The sequence below is a fragment of the Thamnophis elegans genome, unplaced genomic scaffold, assembly GCF_009769535.1.
Source record: "Thamnophis elegans isolate rThaEle1 unplaced genomic scaffold, rThaEle1.pri scaffold_233_arrow_ctg1, whole genome shotgun sequence".
In the NCBI taxonomy this organism is placed as follows: Eukaryota; Metazoa; Chordata; class Lepidosauria; order Squamata; family Colubridae; genus Thamnophis; species Thamnophis elegans.
Genome location: NW_022473702.1, coordinates 4,156 through 18,828, shown reverse-complemented (window position 1 = coordinate 18,828; position 14,673 = coordinate 4,156). Strand labels below are relative to the sequence as shown.

The 14,673-nt window shown below is 50.4% G+C and overlaps 1 protein-coding gene across 1 annotated transcript; it reads left to right on the top strand.

Annotated features, from left to right (window-relative positions):
• Positions 1-497: 497 nt before the first annotated feature.
• On the top strand, positions 498-14,262 carry EFCAB5 (EF-hand calcium binding domain 5; the record flags this gene model as incomplete). The annotated part of the gene is made up of 2 exons (XM_032238480.1): positions 498-665; positions 13,696-14,262. A coding segment is annotated over exon 2 (557 nt), but the record flags the coding sequence as incomplete, so codon positions are not given.
• Between the last annotated feature and the right edge of the window lie 411 nt (positions 14,263-14,673).

Below are 14,673 nucleotides of genomic sequence, written 5' to 3'. Positions count from 1 at the left end.
TTCAACAGAAAAAAGCAAGCAGGGAACCAAGGATATGAGTAACGGGGTGTGGGTCACCCCTTACAGGCAGGCCCCAGAGGCGCACACACATAAAAAAAAGAAGACACACAAACACACACAGAGACCCACAAACACACCTCTGGGGTGTGCAGCTGGAGGGGGAGGAGGGAGCTGGGGCTGAAGGGCATCCCCCCCCCCTGCCAAGGGTCACCCCGAGGCGCCCACTCCCAGCCTCAGCCTCCATTTTGGAAGCGGGGGAAGGGGGGGGAAGAGGAATGAATGAATGAATGAATGGAAGTAGCCAGGAAAGAATGAATGGGCTGCAGCTGTCAAGGCAGGCAGAAGCGCGCGGGGGGGGGGGGGAGACGGTGGCGGGAGGAGGACAAAATACCGAAAAACACGCGAGCGGCGCCGGGGCGGGAGGGGGGAGAGAGAAAGAGAAAGAGAGAGAGAAGCGAGGGCGCGTGCCGCGCCTGCGCAGAAGCCGCCCTCTCGACCGCGGCGGCGGCGGCAGCAGCAACGGTCGCGATCCCCCCCTCCCGCCGAGCCACTCACCGAGGCGCAGGGGCTGGAGGTGGCGCTGGGGGTCGGCGAGCGCTGCACCGTCACCAGAGCCATCGGGGCGCGGCGGGGCCTCCCCGGCCGGCCTGCCAAGAGCCCTCGGGGTTAGTCCATGGCGGGCGGGCGGGCGAAGCGAGGAGGGCGGACGGCCCGTGAGGGGAGCGAAGGAGCGGCGGCGGCGGCGGCGGCGGCGGGAGCAGCAGCGGCAGCGGAGGCGGCGGCGATGGCGGCCTCCCCCGCCAACGCTCGCTCGCCGACTGAGGCGCGGCGGGGTTGGGCCGGCCGGGCACAATGAAGCGGCAGCGCGCATGCGTCACCTGTCAAGCCGCCGGGCCGGCCTCCCCTCCCTCTCCCTCCCCTCGATGGCCACGCCCCTTCGCCGCGGCCACGCCCCCTGCGGAGGCGGTTAACTGTTTCGCGCCCGCTGCGGAGGATGAACTGCCTTACCCTCTGTGTGTGTGTGTGTGTGTGTGTGTGTGTATGTCCTCGACTTACGACCATAAGGGAGCCCCAAATGTATGCTGCTGAGTGAGACGTGTGTGTGTGTTTGTGTGCATAGGTAGTTCTCGACTTACCACCACAATGAAGCCCCAAATTTATACTGTTAAGTGAGACGTGTGTTTGTGTGTGTGTTTGTGTTTACATGCAGTCCTTTCTGTGGTTAAGCGAGTCAAGTTAAGTGAGCTTTGCCCCATTCAAACGACCTTCCTTGCCACGGTTGTTAAGTAAATCCCTGTAATTGTTAAGTTAGTCCCCCGTTGTTAAATGAATCTGGCTTCCCCTTTTGACTTGGCTTGTCAGAAGGCCGCCAAAGGGGATCACGTGAACCCGGGACACTGCGACCGTCATAAATATGAATCCGTTGCCAAACATCTAAACTTGGATCACGTGACCATGGGAATGCTGCAATGCCTGTATGTGTGAACAATTGTCGTAAGGCCCTTTTTCCAGTGCTGTCGTAACTTTGAATCATCACTAAACGAACTGTTGTAAGTCCGGGATCACCTGTGCATTCCCAACTTTGACGGTGACACCAGCGTAGCCAACGGGGGTGGAACCCGAAAGAGATTCAGTGCCGGGAAGAAGCTTAGCTCCCACAGCTGCATCTCCAGCGGGAAAATCTCCAGGGAGATTCCCACGCTTTCTCCCCCTACTCAATTGGGACCAGGGGTGGGTTTCAACCGGTTCGCGGCAGTCCCTGCGAACCGGTTGGTCGGCGAACCCGGAAGTAAGTAACTTCCGGGAACGGCGAAGGGCGCACCCGCCTGCCCGCGCTCCTTACCCGGTTTTGACAAGTTGTGCGCTTCCACGCATGCGCAGGACGCATACAGCGCCTGTGCGATCCTCCAGGAGTAGCTGGAGCATCGCACAGACGCTAGTACGCATGCATGCGCCGCGTGGGTGCACGAGGACGCCGCCGGCCCCGTTCCAAGCGAGAAACCCACCCCTGATTGGGACAGGCGGTCTCCTACCAGGTTTCCCCGAAAATAAGACTGGATCAGGGGTGGGTTCCTGCCAGTTCTAACCTCTTCTATCGTGCCGTTTAGAACCGGTTCCAGCTCCCTCCTCCCGCCCATCTGCACCACGCTTGCCCCGCCCACCGCCCACTGATTGGCTGGCTCACCAATCACCCCGCCCGCCTCTAAGAGTCCTATCTAAATCTTAAAGTCTTAAAGCTGCCAAGTTTGAACACCCCAGGGGTTTTTTTTCTAGAGGGTTAGGGGTGCGAGGGTCTTGTAACTTGACAGCTTTAAGATTTGCGTGCTTCAAATGCCAGAGTTCCTGAGCCAACATGACGAGGAGGAATTCTGGGAGTTGAAGTCCACAAGTCTTAAAGCTGCCAAGTTTGAACTCCCCTGGGGGTTTTTTCTCTAGAGGGTTAGAGGGTGCAAAGGTCTTGTAACTTGACAGCTTTAAGGCTTGCGTGCTTCAAATGCCAGAGTTCCTGAGCCAACATGACTGGAGGAGGAATTCTGGGAGTTGAAGTCCACAAGTCTTAAAGCTGTCAAGTTTGAACACCCCTGTGGTTTTTTCTCTAAAGGATTAGGAGTGCAGGAATCTTGTAACTTGACAGCTTTAAGACTTGCGTGCTTCAAATGCCAGAGTTTCTGAGTCAACATTTTGGTTGCTAAGCAAGAGCGTTGTTAAGTGAGTTTCACCACATTTTACAAGTTGGCCACGCCCACTCAATCACATGGCTGCCAAGCCACTCCCACCCGGTCACATGGCCAGCAAGCCACTCCCACCCGGTCTCATGGCTGGCAAGCCACTCCCACAAAGCAGGCCACACCTACAGAAGAGGTTCTAAAACATTTTGAAACCCACCACTGCTGGAATAGAAGACCTCTAAGATCCCTTCCAGCTCTATTCTGTTCTACTCTAATTTGGATTTGCAGCGCATTCTTAATACGAACCTCCAGGCAGCGCTCGCACCCCAGTTCCTATGAAGGCAGTGAGTCGCTTTGTTACGGACCTAATCCCAATTCTATCTTTTTCTTTTTTTTTGCAAGAGCCCTTCTGTTTTGAGATCTTGACCCCAAGCCTTGCCAGTTACAGTATTTACAGTAAATGTCTTGGCTTGATATTTCGGCATTCCAGTGATATTTGAGAACGTTCGGTATAAAAGGCTTGGAAAAGCCATCGAAGCCTTGCGAGGAACAGCCAAAAACAGCACAAGAAAGACGTTGGAGGATGGACAGAGTTTGGAAACGCACGTAGGGGAAAAGTAAACAAGGCAGGAGGAAATCATGTAAAGGAATAACAGCCACAAAAACCCCACTAGCATCAGGGCATCCGAATTCATCATAGTTCTGTTTGGGATTTTAAGTCTACTATAGAGAGGAGCGATGGTACATTGTTATCAAAGAGGCACCAATAGGGCGTAATTCAGTTTTTCTCAACCTCAGTAACTTTAAGAGGGGTGGGCTTCCACTCCCAGAATCCCCCAGCTAGTCTGTTTTAAGAGGGGTGGGCTTCCACTCCCAGAATCCCCCAGCCAGCATGCTTTAAGAGGGGTGGGCTTCTACTCCCAGAATCCCCCAGCCAGCGTGCTTTAAGAGGGACAGACTTCCACTCCCAGAATCCCCCAGCCAGCATGCTTTAAGAGGGACAGACTTCCACTCCCAGAATCCTCCATCCAGCGTGCTTTAAGAGGGACAGACTTCCACTCCCAGAATCCCCCAGCCATCATGCTTTAAGAGGGGAGGACTTCCATTCCCAGAATCCCCCAGCCAGCATGCTTTAAGAGGGACAGACTTCCACTCCCAGAATCCTCCATCCAGCGTGCTTTAAGAGGGACAGACTTCCACTCCCAGAATCCCCCAGCCAGCATGCTTTAAGAGGGGAGGACTTCCATTCCCAGAATCCCCCAGCCAGCATGCTTTAAGAGGGACAGACTTCCACTCCCAGAATCCTCCATCCAGCGTGCTTTAAGAGGGACAGACTTCCACTCCCAGAATCCCCCAGCCAGCATGCTTTAAGAGGGACAGACTTCCACTCCCAGAATCCCCCAGCCAGCATGCTTTAAGAGGGACGGACTTCCACTCCCAGAATCCCCCAGCCAGCATGCTTTAAGAGGGATGGACTTCCACTCCCAGAATCCCCCAGCCAGCGTGCTTTAAGAGGGATGGACTTCCACTCCCAGAATCCTCCATCCAGCGTGCTTTAAGAGGGACAGATTTCCACTCCCAGAATCCCCCAGCCAGCATGCTTTAAGAGGGACAGACTTCCACTCCCAGAATCCCCCCAGCCAGCGTGCTTTAAGAGGGATGGACTTCCACTCCCAGAATCCTCCATCCAGCATGCTTTAAGAGGGACAGACTTCCACTCCCAGAATCCCCCAGCCAGCATGCTTTAAGAGGGACAGACTTCCACTCCCAGAATCCCCCAGCCAGCATGCTTTAAGAGGGACGGACTTCCACTCCCAGAATCCCCCAGCCAGCATGCTTTAAGAGGGATGGACTTCCACTCCCAGAATCCGCCAGCCAGCATGCTTTAAGAGGGGAGGACTTCCACTCCCAGAATCCTCCATCCAGCATGCTTTAAGAGGGACAGACTTCCACTCCCAGAATCCCCCAGCCAGCATGCTTTAAGAGGGATGGACTTCCACTCCCAGAATCCCCCAGCCAGCAGGCTTTAAGAGGAGAGGACTTCCACTCCCAGAATCCGCCAGCCAGCATGCTTTAAGAGGGGAGGACTTCCACTCCCAGAATGCCCCAGCTAGTCTGTTTTAAGAGGGTTGGGCTTCCACTCCCAGAATCCCCCAGTCAGCCTGCTTTAAGAGGAGAGGACTTCCACTCCCAGAATGCCCCAGCTAGTCTGTTTTAAGAGGGGTGGGCTTCCACTCCCAGAATCCCCCAGTCAGCCTGCTTTAAGAGGGGAGGACTTCCACTCCCAGAATCCCCCAGCCAGCCTGCTTTAAGAGGGGAGGACTTCCACTCCCAGAATCCCCCAGCCAGCATGCTTTAAGAGGGATGGACTTCCACTCCCAGAATCCCCCAGTCAGCCTGCTTTAAGAGGGGAGGACTTCCACTCCCAGAATCCCCCAGCCAGCATGCTTTAAGAGGGATGGACTTCCACTCCCAGAATCCCCCAGCTAGCCTGCTTTAAGAGGTCGTAAATGTGAAAAGAACGGATCGTCAGCCATTTTCTTCTGTGATGTTGTAACTTTGAACAGTCACTAAATGAAACATTGTAAGTTGAGGACTCCCTGTATAATATAATCTTATGTTACCTGTCCAGAATCAAATTTGTGAATTGGGAGAGCCATATAAATCAATGGGACACGGCGGCTCAGTAGCCAAGACGCTGAGTTTGTCGATCAGAAAGGTCGGCAGTTTGGCGGTTCGAATCCCTAGCGCCGCGTAACGGAGGGAGCTCCCGTGACAAAAAGAGCCAAGATGGCGCAGTGGTTAAATGCAGCACTGCAGGCTACTGCTAGATCAGCAGTTCAGCGGTTCAAATCTCACCGGCTCAGGGTTGACTCAGCCTTCCATCCTTCCGAGGTGGGTAAAATGAGGACCCAGATTGTTGGGGGCAATATGCTGACTCTCTGTAAACCGCTTAGAGAGGCCTGAAAGCCCTATGAAGCGGTATATAAGTCTACTGCTATTGCTATTGCTATTGTCCCAGCTTCTGCCAACCTAGCAGTTTGAAAGCAGGTAAAAAATGCAAGTAGAAAAATAGGAGCCACCTTTGGTGGGAAGGGAAGAACGTTCCGTGCGGCTTCGGGCGTTGAGTCATGCCGGCCACATGACCACAGAGACGTCTTCGGACAGCGCTGGCTCTTGGGCTTTGAAACAGAGATGAGCAGCGCCCCCTAGAGTCAGGAACGACTAGCACAGATGTGCCAGGGGAACCTTTCCCTTTTACCTTATAAATCAATGAAACAAGTAAAGAAATATACATTTATTTACATTCCTCTCTCTTTCCGCCTCTACTTTCTCCACTGAGATATTCCCCCGTATGATTACAAAGAACATTACTTTTATTATTCTCATCTTTGCTATCATTATAGTGTCCTTTATGCCCTTCCTGACATTATCTAAAATTATTGTTTGCTTTCTCTGTAGCGTAAAAGGTCTTTATTTCTTTCTCTCCGTATTCTCCATGTACGTTGAATGTGTAGTGTAGGTTGACATTTCCTCTATTAAAGTATGATATTAATCTGAGTTTTCACCTCCTCTTTTCGCGATAAATCTTCCTGCTCTTTATTTTCAACTGGCAAAATACAGTCCTCTGCATACAAGTGGTCCTCGCAATTGGGACCAGAATTTCTGTTGCTACGCAAGGTGGTTTTTATTTTTTTATTTTTTATATATATTTTATTTTATCAGTTTCATATATACATTCACAATTATATGATCTCATAACTGTTATTCCCTCCTTCCCCTTCCCTCCTTCTCTCCTTCCCTCCTTCCTTCCTTCCCTCCTTTCTTTTCTCCTTCTCTCCTTCCTTTCCCCCTTCCTTTCCTCCTTCCTTCCCCCCTTCTCTCCTACATTCCCTCCTTCCTTCCCTCCTTTCTTCTCTCCTTCTCTCCTTCCTTGGTTTTTAAGTGACACCTAATTTTACATCCCTTTCTGCCATGGTTGTTCAGCCTGCCATTGTTAAGGGAATCAGATAACAGATAACCTTGGAGGTCATCTAGTCCAGCCCCCTGCTCAGGCAGGAGATCCTATCATTCCAGACCGCCTTTAAGTGAATCCGCCTACTTCCATTGACTTTGCTTTTTTGGAAGCTGGCTGGGTAGCTGCAAAAATTGTAAATACAGGTAATTCTCAACTTACGACCACAATTGAACTCAAACTATCTGTTGCTAAGTGAAACATTTGTTAAGTGAATTTTGCCCCTTTTTACAACCTTTCCTTGCCACACAGTTCTTAAGTGAATCACTGCAGTTGATCATTTAGTGACATGGTTGTTAAGCGAATCTGGCTTCCCCGTTGTCTTTCCTTGTCAGAAGGTCGCAAAAGGGGGGAATCACGTGATCCCAGGAACATTGCAATCGTCATAAATACGAGTCAGTTGCCAGTTTTGATCACCTGACCATGAAGATTCTGGAACGGTCATAAGGAAAACGGTCATAAGTCTCTCTCTTCAGTGCCGTCGTAACTTTGAACAGTCTCTAAATGGACGGTTGTAAGTCCAGGGCTACTGGCTGGATTCCCATTTGTGTTTCGACCTCCAATTTTTATTCCCTCTCTTCTTTCTTTCATTCTTGCCATTCTTACAATAGCTTCGTTGCACAGGTGACTTGACGACAATCGAGCGCAAAATTTGTGAAGCCAGACGTTGGTTAAGTGAGCCTTGTCCCACTCTATGACCTTCCCTGCCCTAGTTGTTAGACGAATCCGCTGCAGTCGTTAAGTTAGCAAAACGGTCGTTAAGCGAATCTGGCTTTTCCGTAGACTTTGCTTGTCGGAAGTTCGCAAACAGGGATGATGTGGCCCCCTGAACACTGGAACCGTCGTAAACGTGAGTCAGTTGCCAAGCGTCTGAGTGCAAATCACGTGACCATGGGGATGCCGCGACGGCCGTCAGCGTGAAAAACTGTGTCCTGTAGTCCCTTTTTCCCCCCTGCACCATCGTAACTTCAAGGTTCGCTAAACGAATGGCCGTAAGTAGAGGACCGCCTGTATATTCTGTGAATTAAATCGATACAGGCACACAAAAGGCCCATTCTTCTTTTCTCTGCTTTTCCAAGCATGGTCTTTGCCCTTGTCAAGGTTCCTCGGAAAAAGAATCCAAGTATTTTGGCACCCTGAATACACACGCAACACACAACACACACACACACACACACACAAAGCTTTGCTCTATTCCGCTTTCTGGTTCGAGCTGTGTAATCCGTGCCATCAAAAGTCTTGCCGGTTTCAATGGAGCAAAAACCATCTTTTTTATTTTCAACCTTTCCTTGTTTGTTTTGGCATTTCTTTGTGTGTGTGTGTGTGTGTGTGTGTGTGTGTGTGTGTCCTGCCTTTGCAAAATTAAAACCCACTTGCCTTCTGCGTGGAAACCATGCACCGATGCACTGATCTGCACGCATTTTTCTCGCTTCTCCTTTCTTTGCTACGGATGATGTACCCAAATCTTTTCCAGATCACACAACTTCCCTCCTGATTTCTTGGCGTCAAAAGGTTAGCGGTTTAACAGCTTGGGGCGCCTGCAGTGTTTATAACGGTGTTTCTCAACCTTGGCGACTTTAAGTCCTGTGGACTTCGACTCCCAGAATCCCCCAGCCAGCTTTGCTGGCTGGGGGATTCTGGGAGTCGAAGCCCACAGGACTTAAAGTCGCCAAGGTTGAGAAACACTGGTTTATAACCATTATTTCAAAGGTGGGTTGTTGTTGTTGTTGTTGTTGTTTTGACAGCTGGCCTATTGCCCCTACTTCAATTTCTGCTAAAGGGGTCTTTAAATTTAACCTCTCTCTAGAAATATTCCGTTATCCTGCTTGGAAAAGGTTGCTTGGAAAATAGTCCTGCTCGATTCATCGGGCAAATTTGGGGATTACGCTGGATTATTCTTATTTTAGCTGCGGTGGCTTCTTCCCATTTCTCTGATCTTCTTTTCCCGTTGCATTTTATCATTCTACCTGAATGCCTGAAAAGTGGCCCCGATTTCTAAGCTCGCTCTTCATAAATAAGCCACAGGCCACACATGCCTGCGGAGAACAAGTGACAATTATGTCGTGACAGCTGGAAGGGATCTTTGAGGTCTTCTAGTCCAACCCTCCCCCCGCTGAAGGAGGAGATCCTATACCATTCTGGACAAATGATGGTCTGCTCTATTTTTGAAAACCTTCACTGATGAAGCACCCACAACTTCTAGTGGCAAGCTGTTCCACTGGTCATTTGTCTTAACTGTTAGGAAGTTGCCCTTCCTAACAGTCACTCACGCCCTCGTCCTTTCTCGCCTGGACTACTGCAATGCTCTCTACATGGGGCTGCCCTTGAAGAGCACCCGGAGGCTCCAACTGGTCCAGAATGCGGCCGCGTGGGTTATCATGGGGGCACCTAGGTGCTCCCATGTTGCACCCCTTTTAGGCGTCCTGCACTGGTTGCCGGTTGTCTTCCGGGTGCGATTCAAGGTACTAATAATGACCTTTAAAGCGCTCCATGGCTTAGGCCCAGGGTACCTGCGAGACCCCCTACTGCCTCCGGTAGCCTCCCACCGTCCAGTGGGATCCCACAGAGTTGGCCTCCTCAGGGTGCCGTCGGCCAGACAGTGTCGGCTAGCGACCCCCAGGGGGGAGAGCCTTCTCCGTGGGACCCCCTTCCCTCCGGAATGAGCTGCCCCCGGAGCTTCGCATAATCCCCGACCTCCGGTCCTTCCGAAGCGCCCTAAAAAGTTGGCTTTCCCAGCAAGCCGGCCTGGCCTGAACAAAATAAAACAGAGGATTAATTTGGTTGTTAATTTTAATTTATTTTTTAAAATTTTTATTGTAAATATCAATTTATTTATTTCATTTATTTATTTATTTATACGATTTAGAGGCCGCCCAATCCCGGAGGACTCCGGGCTTGGGCGGCCTATAAATCGTATAAATAAATAAATAAATAAAATAAATTGGGGGTTTTTTGGATACTTTATTTAATGTCCCTTTTAATTTTTGTAATGTGTGTTTTCTTTTAATGTTGTACGCCGCCCTGAGTCCTTTGGGAGAAGGGCGGCATATAAATCCAATCAACCCCAATCTAAACCTAACCTCCCTCCCTTCCTCCTTCCCATCCATCCACCCATAGAATAACAGACTTGAAAGGGATCTTTTTTTAAAATATTTTTTTATTTTATCAATTTCATATATACATTCACAATTATATGATCTCATAACTGTTATTAATAATATGTATTTATAACAATTTTTCCCTACAGTTGACAATATACTTGAAATTTGCTTTTTTAACATCCCATAGATCCATCTTATCTTACAACGGTCCTACTTCTTCTTCCCCCCCTCCCTCTTTCCTTCCCTCGTTTCTTCTCTCCTACTCCCCTTCCTTCCCTCCTTCCTTCCCTCCCTCCTTCCCCTTCCCTCCTTCTCTCCTTCCCTCCTTCCTTCCCTCCTTCTTTCCCTCCTTTCTTTTCTCCTTCTCTCCTTCCTTTCCCCCTTCCTTTCCTCCTTCCTTCCCCCCTTCCTTCTCTCCTACATTCCCTCCTTCCTTCCCTCCTTTCTTCTCTCCTTCTCTCCTTCCTTCCCTCCTTCCTTGAAAGGGATCTTTGAGGCCTTCTAGTCCAACCCGCTGCTGAAGGAGAAGGTCCCATACCCGTGACAGCAAACCTATAGCACGCATACCAGAGGTGGCAAGCCAAGCCCTCTCTGTGGGCACGCGTGCCGTCTCCAGCTGCTCTTCCGCATTCCGACACGTGCGTACACGCCAGACCATCTGTTCTCTTCCAGATTCCGGTGCGCGCACACGCATGCACACACTCACGCGGGCTCCAGCTTCAGCCCTCGGTGCCGAAAAGGTTCACCATCACTGTCCTATACCGTTCTGCACAAATGGGGGTCCGGTCCATTTTTGAGAACCTCCAGTGATGGAGTGCCCACCACTAAACAGAACAACAGAATAATAGAATTGGAAGGGACCTGAGAGGTCTTCTAGTCCAACCCCCTGCTCAGGCAGGAGACTCTGTACCATTTCTGACAAATGGCTTTCCAGTCTCTTCTTTAAAACCTCCAGTGATGGAGCACCAATAACTTCTGGAGGCCACTGGTTAATTGTTCTGTCAGCAAGTTTCTCCTTAGTTCTAAGTTGCTTCTCTCCTTGATTAGTTTCCACCCATTGCTTCTTTTTCTACCCTCAGGTGCCTTGGAGAATAGTTTGACTCCCTCTTCTTTGTGGCAACCCCTGAGATATTGGAAGACAGTTATCATGTCTCCCCTAGTCCTTCTTTTCATTAAACTAGACCTACCCAGTTCCTGCAACCGTTCCTCATATGTCTTAGTCTCCAGTCCCCTAATCCTCTTTCTTGCTCTTCTCTGCCCTCTTTCTAGAGTCTCCGCATCTTTTCTACATCTTCTTAAAGACTTCCAGTGTTGGGGCATTCACAACTTCTGGAGGCAACTTCTGTTCCACTGATTAATTGTTCTAACTGTCAGGAAGTTTCTCCTTGGTTCTAAGTTGCTTCTCTCCTTGATTAGTTTCCACCCATTGCTTCTTGTTCTACCTCAGGTGCCTTAGAGAATAGCTTGACTCCCTCTTTTTGGGGCAGCCCCTCAAATACTGGAAGACTGCTATCATGTTTCCCCTGGTCCTTCTTTCCATTAAACTAGACATCCCCAGTTCCTGCAACCGTTCATCGTATATTTTAGCCTCCGGTCCCCTGATCCTCTTTCTTGCTCTTCTCTGCGCTCTTTCCAGAGTCTCCGCATCTTTTCTACATCGTGGCGACCAAAACTGGATGCAAATATTCCAAGGGTGGCCTTCCCAAGGCCTTATCAATTAACCCTTCATGTGACCCTAGTCACAATCGATGTGAATAATATGCTAATGATGCCCGTTGCTCTCCCACGCTACACAGCTAGCCATGCTTGACAAGGATCGGATGGAAACCATGGGGAGCACAATCCTGATGGCTCCTACCAGAGACTTGCAACCATAGATTGTGTGCCCTCCAAGCTCGGTTAGGGCAAAGAAACGACAAACCAGTTTGCTCAGCAAGCTGAGCCGTTTTCCATCCTGGGTTTCCAGCCGTAACCCTGATTTCCTGCGCCTGATCAGGCCTGCAAGAAGCTTCCTTGGAGAAGGTCCAAGACTCACTGGCTGTGAACGGGTGGGCTTCCCTCTCACCCCACCCACCCCTCTGGTTCTCCCTCGGTTCCCACCACGACGGGAGACATTGGCAGGCTCACCTTTCCCAGCCGCCCTGAGAAAAGATGGATTACTTCCCCCCCCTCCCACTCCCCCCCCCCACTGTCGCATAGCAACCTCAAACATTTACACGGCCCGGATTCTGCCCGAGGGAGGGAGGGAGGGGGACGCGCTGGAAGTCCGTGCAAGATTGCGGGCAGCTAAAATTAGACAGCCTCCCTCCTCACACCCCCGTCATAAATTCTCAGATCTCTTCCCAACAGGTAAGGCTCTGTAAATCCATGGCATTTCTTAACCACCGTTTTAAGTTTTTGCTGAGATTTTTGCTGAAAGGAGAGACGTCGGAGTGAGGATTCAGGTGCGTTTTGCAGGCCGAAGGTGGTCGTTGAACCTCAGGCAGCACCTGTGAAGGGCTAGTCCCTTTGATAAGGCCTTGGTAAGGGCACACTTGGGGTATTGCGTCCGGTTTTGGTCGCCACAATATTGATTGATTGATTGAATGGATTGATTGGCCCATGGGGCCACATCATAGTGCAGGGTTCCTCTCTGGGCAGCCCCCTCAATATTGGAAGATGCTCTCCTGTCTCCCTGGTCCTTCTCTTCCCTAGACTAGCCAGGCCCAGTTCCTGCAACCGTCCATCCTCTGTTTGAGCCTCCAATCATCCCCTCATCATCCTGGTTGCTCTTCTCTGCACTCTTTCCAGAGTCTCCACATCTTTTTTTACAGTGTGGTGACCAAAACTGGATGCAGTACTCGAGGTGTGGCCTTACTAAGGCTTTATAGAGTGGTATTAGTCCCTCCCTTGATCTCGATTGTATCCCTCTATTAATGCAACTTAGCAATAGCCATAGCAGTTAGACATATACCGCTTCATAGGGCTTTCAGCCCTCTCTAAGCGGTTTACAGAGTCAGCATATCGCCCCCACAGTCTGGGTCCTCATTTCACCCAGATAGATTTGATAGATGATAGATAGATAGATAGATAGATAGATAGATAGATAGATAGATAGATAGATAGATAGATAGATAGATGATAGATAGATAGATAGATATGATAGATAGATAGATAGATAGATAGATAGATAGATAGATAGATAGATAGATAGATAGATAGACAGACAGACAGACAGAGAAAGACAGATGGCTGATAGATAGGATAAGAAGATTAGATAGATAGATAGATAGATAGATAGATATGATAGATAGATAGATAGATGATAGATAGATAGATAGATAGATAGATAGATAGATGATAGATAGATAGATAGATAGATAGATAGATAGATAGATAGATAGACAGAGAAAGACAGATGGCTGATAGATAGGATAAGAAGATTAGATAGATAGATAGATAGATAGATAGATAGATAGATAGATAGATAGATAGATAGATATGATAGATAGATAGATAGATGATAGATAGATAGATAGATAGATAGATAGATAGATAGATAGATGATAGATAGATAGATAGATAGATAGATAGATAGATAGATAGCAATAGCAGTTAGACTTATATACTGCTTCATAGGTCTTTCAGCCTTCTCTAAGCGGTTTACAGAGTCAGCATATTGCCCCCAACAACAATCCGGGTCCTCATTCCACCCACCTTGGAAGGATGGAAGGCCGAGTCAACCTTGAGCCGGTGAGGTTTGAACCGCCGAACTGCAGATAGCAGTCAGCTGAAGTGGCCTGCAGTACTGCACCCTAACCACTGCGCCACCTCGGCTCTTGATTGCGTTGGCTTTTTTTCCCCCAGCTGTGTGGTTTCAGAACTGTCGGAATCCGATATCATCCTCCTTTTTTCCTCTTCCCCCTCGCAGAGACCCAGACATGGCCGCAGACCCAGAGCGGGAAAACGGTTCCGAAACCAACCATGGCAACGACCTCCCCGTGGGAGTGGAAAACCCAAGCTCGGGGGCGGCCCTTCGCGCTGTGACTCCGGCGGTGGACGCGAAGTGGAAGGCCGCCTTCCACGAGGGCGTCCAGCCGCGAGCGCTGCACCTCCAGGGCATCAAGATGGAGAAGCTGCGGAAGAAGACGCTTCAGCAGAAGAAGATGGAGAAGGAGGAGCCGCCGGACAGCCTGTCCCAGGACTGGCTCAACACCGAGTCCATGACGCTGGAGACCCGAGCCTACCTCCTGGACAAGCTGCTGCCCACCTTGGTGCCCGCCGTGGAGGCGCTGCTGAAGGTGGCGGAACGGAAGCAGGCGCTGGAGCCCCAGGAGTCCCAGCCCTGCCCGTTTGACCCGATGATCTTCCTGGGCGAGTACCTGATGAGGCATAACCCTGCCTACGACCTGACCGCCCAGCCCAACCCCTACGTCCGAGGGCTGAAGGCCATCACGGACCAGCTGATGGCGCGCGTGCCCGACACGACCATGCACAAGTGAGTAGGGCCAGGTGGGGGGGAGGGTTCAGGCAGGAAAGCGGGGTTGCTCATCAGGAGAGACTATTGGTAGCCCGGGGTTGAAGGGTGGAGGCCCTTGGTGCTCTCTTGGTGCTTGGTGGATTCCTTGCAGACGTTTCATGACCCAACGAGGCAACATCAGCAGTTGGGAGGGAGGCATGCAAAAGGAGGAGGAGGAGGAGGAGGAGGAGGAGGAGGAGGAGGAGGAGGAGGAGGAGGAGGAGGAAAGGAAGAAGGAGAGGAGGAGGCGGAGAAGAGGAGGAGAAAAGGAGGAAGAAGAAGAAGAGGAGGAGGAAGAGGAAGAGGAGGGGAAGAAGAGGAGGAGGAGGAGAGAAGGAGGAGGAGGAGGAGGAGGAGGAGGAAAGGAAGAAGAAGAGGAGGCGGAGAAGA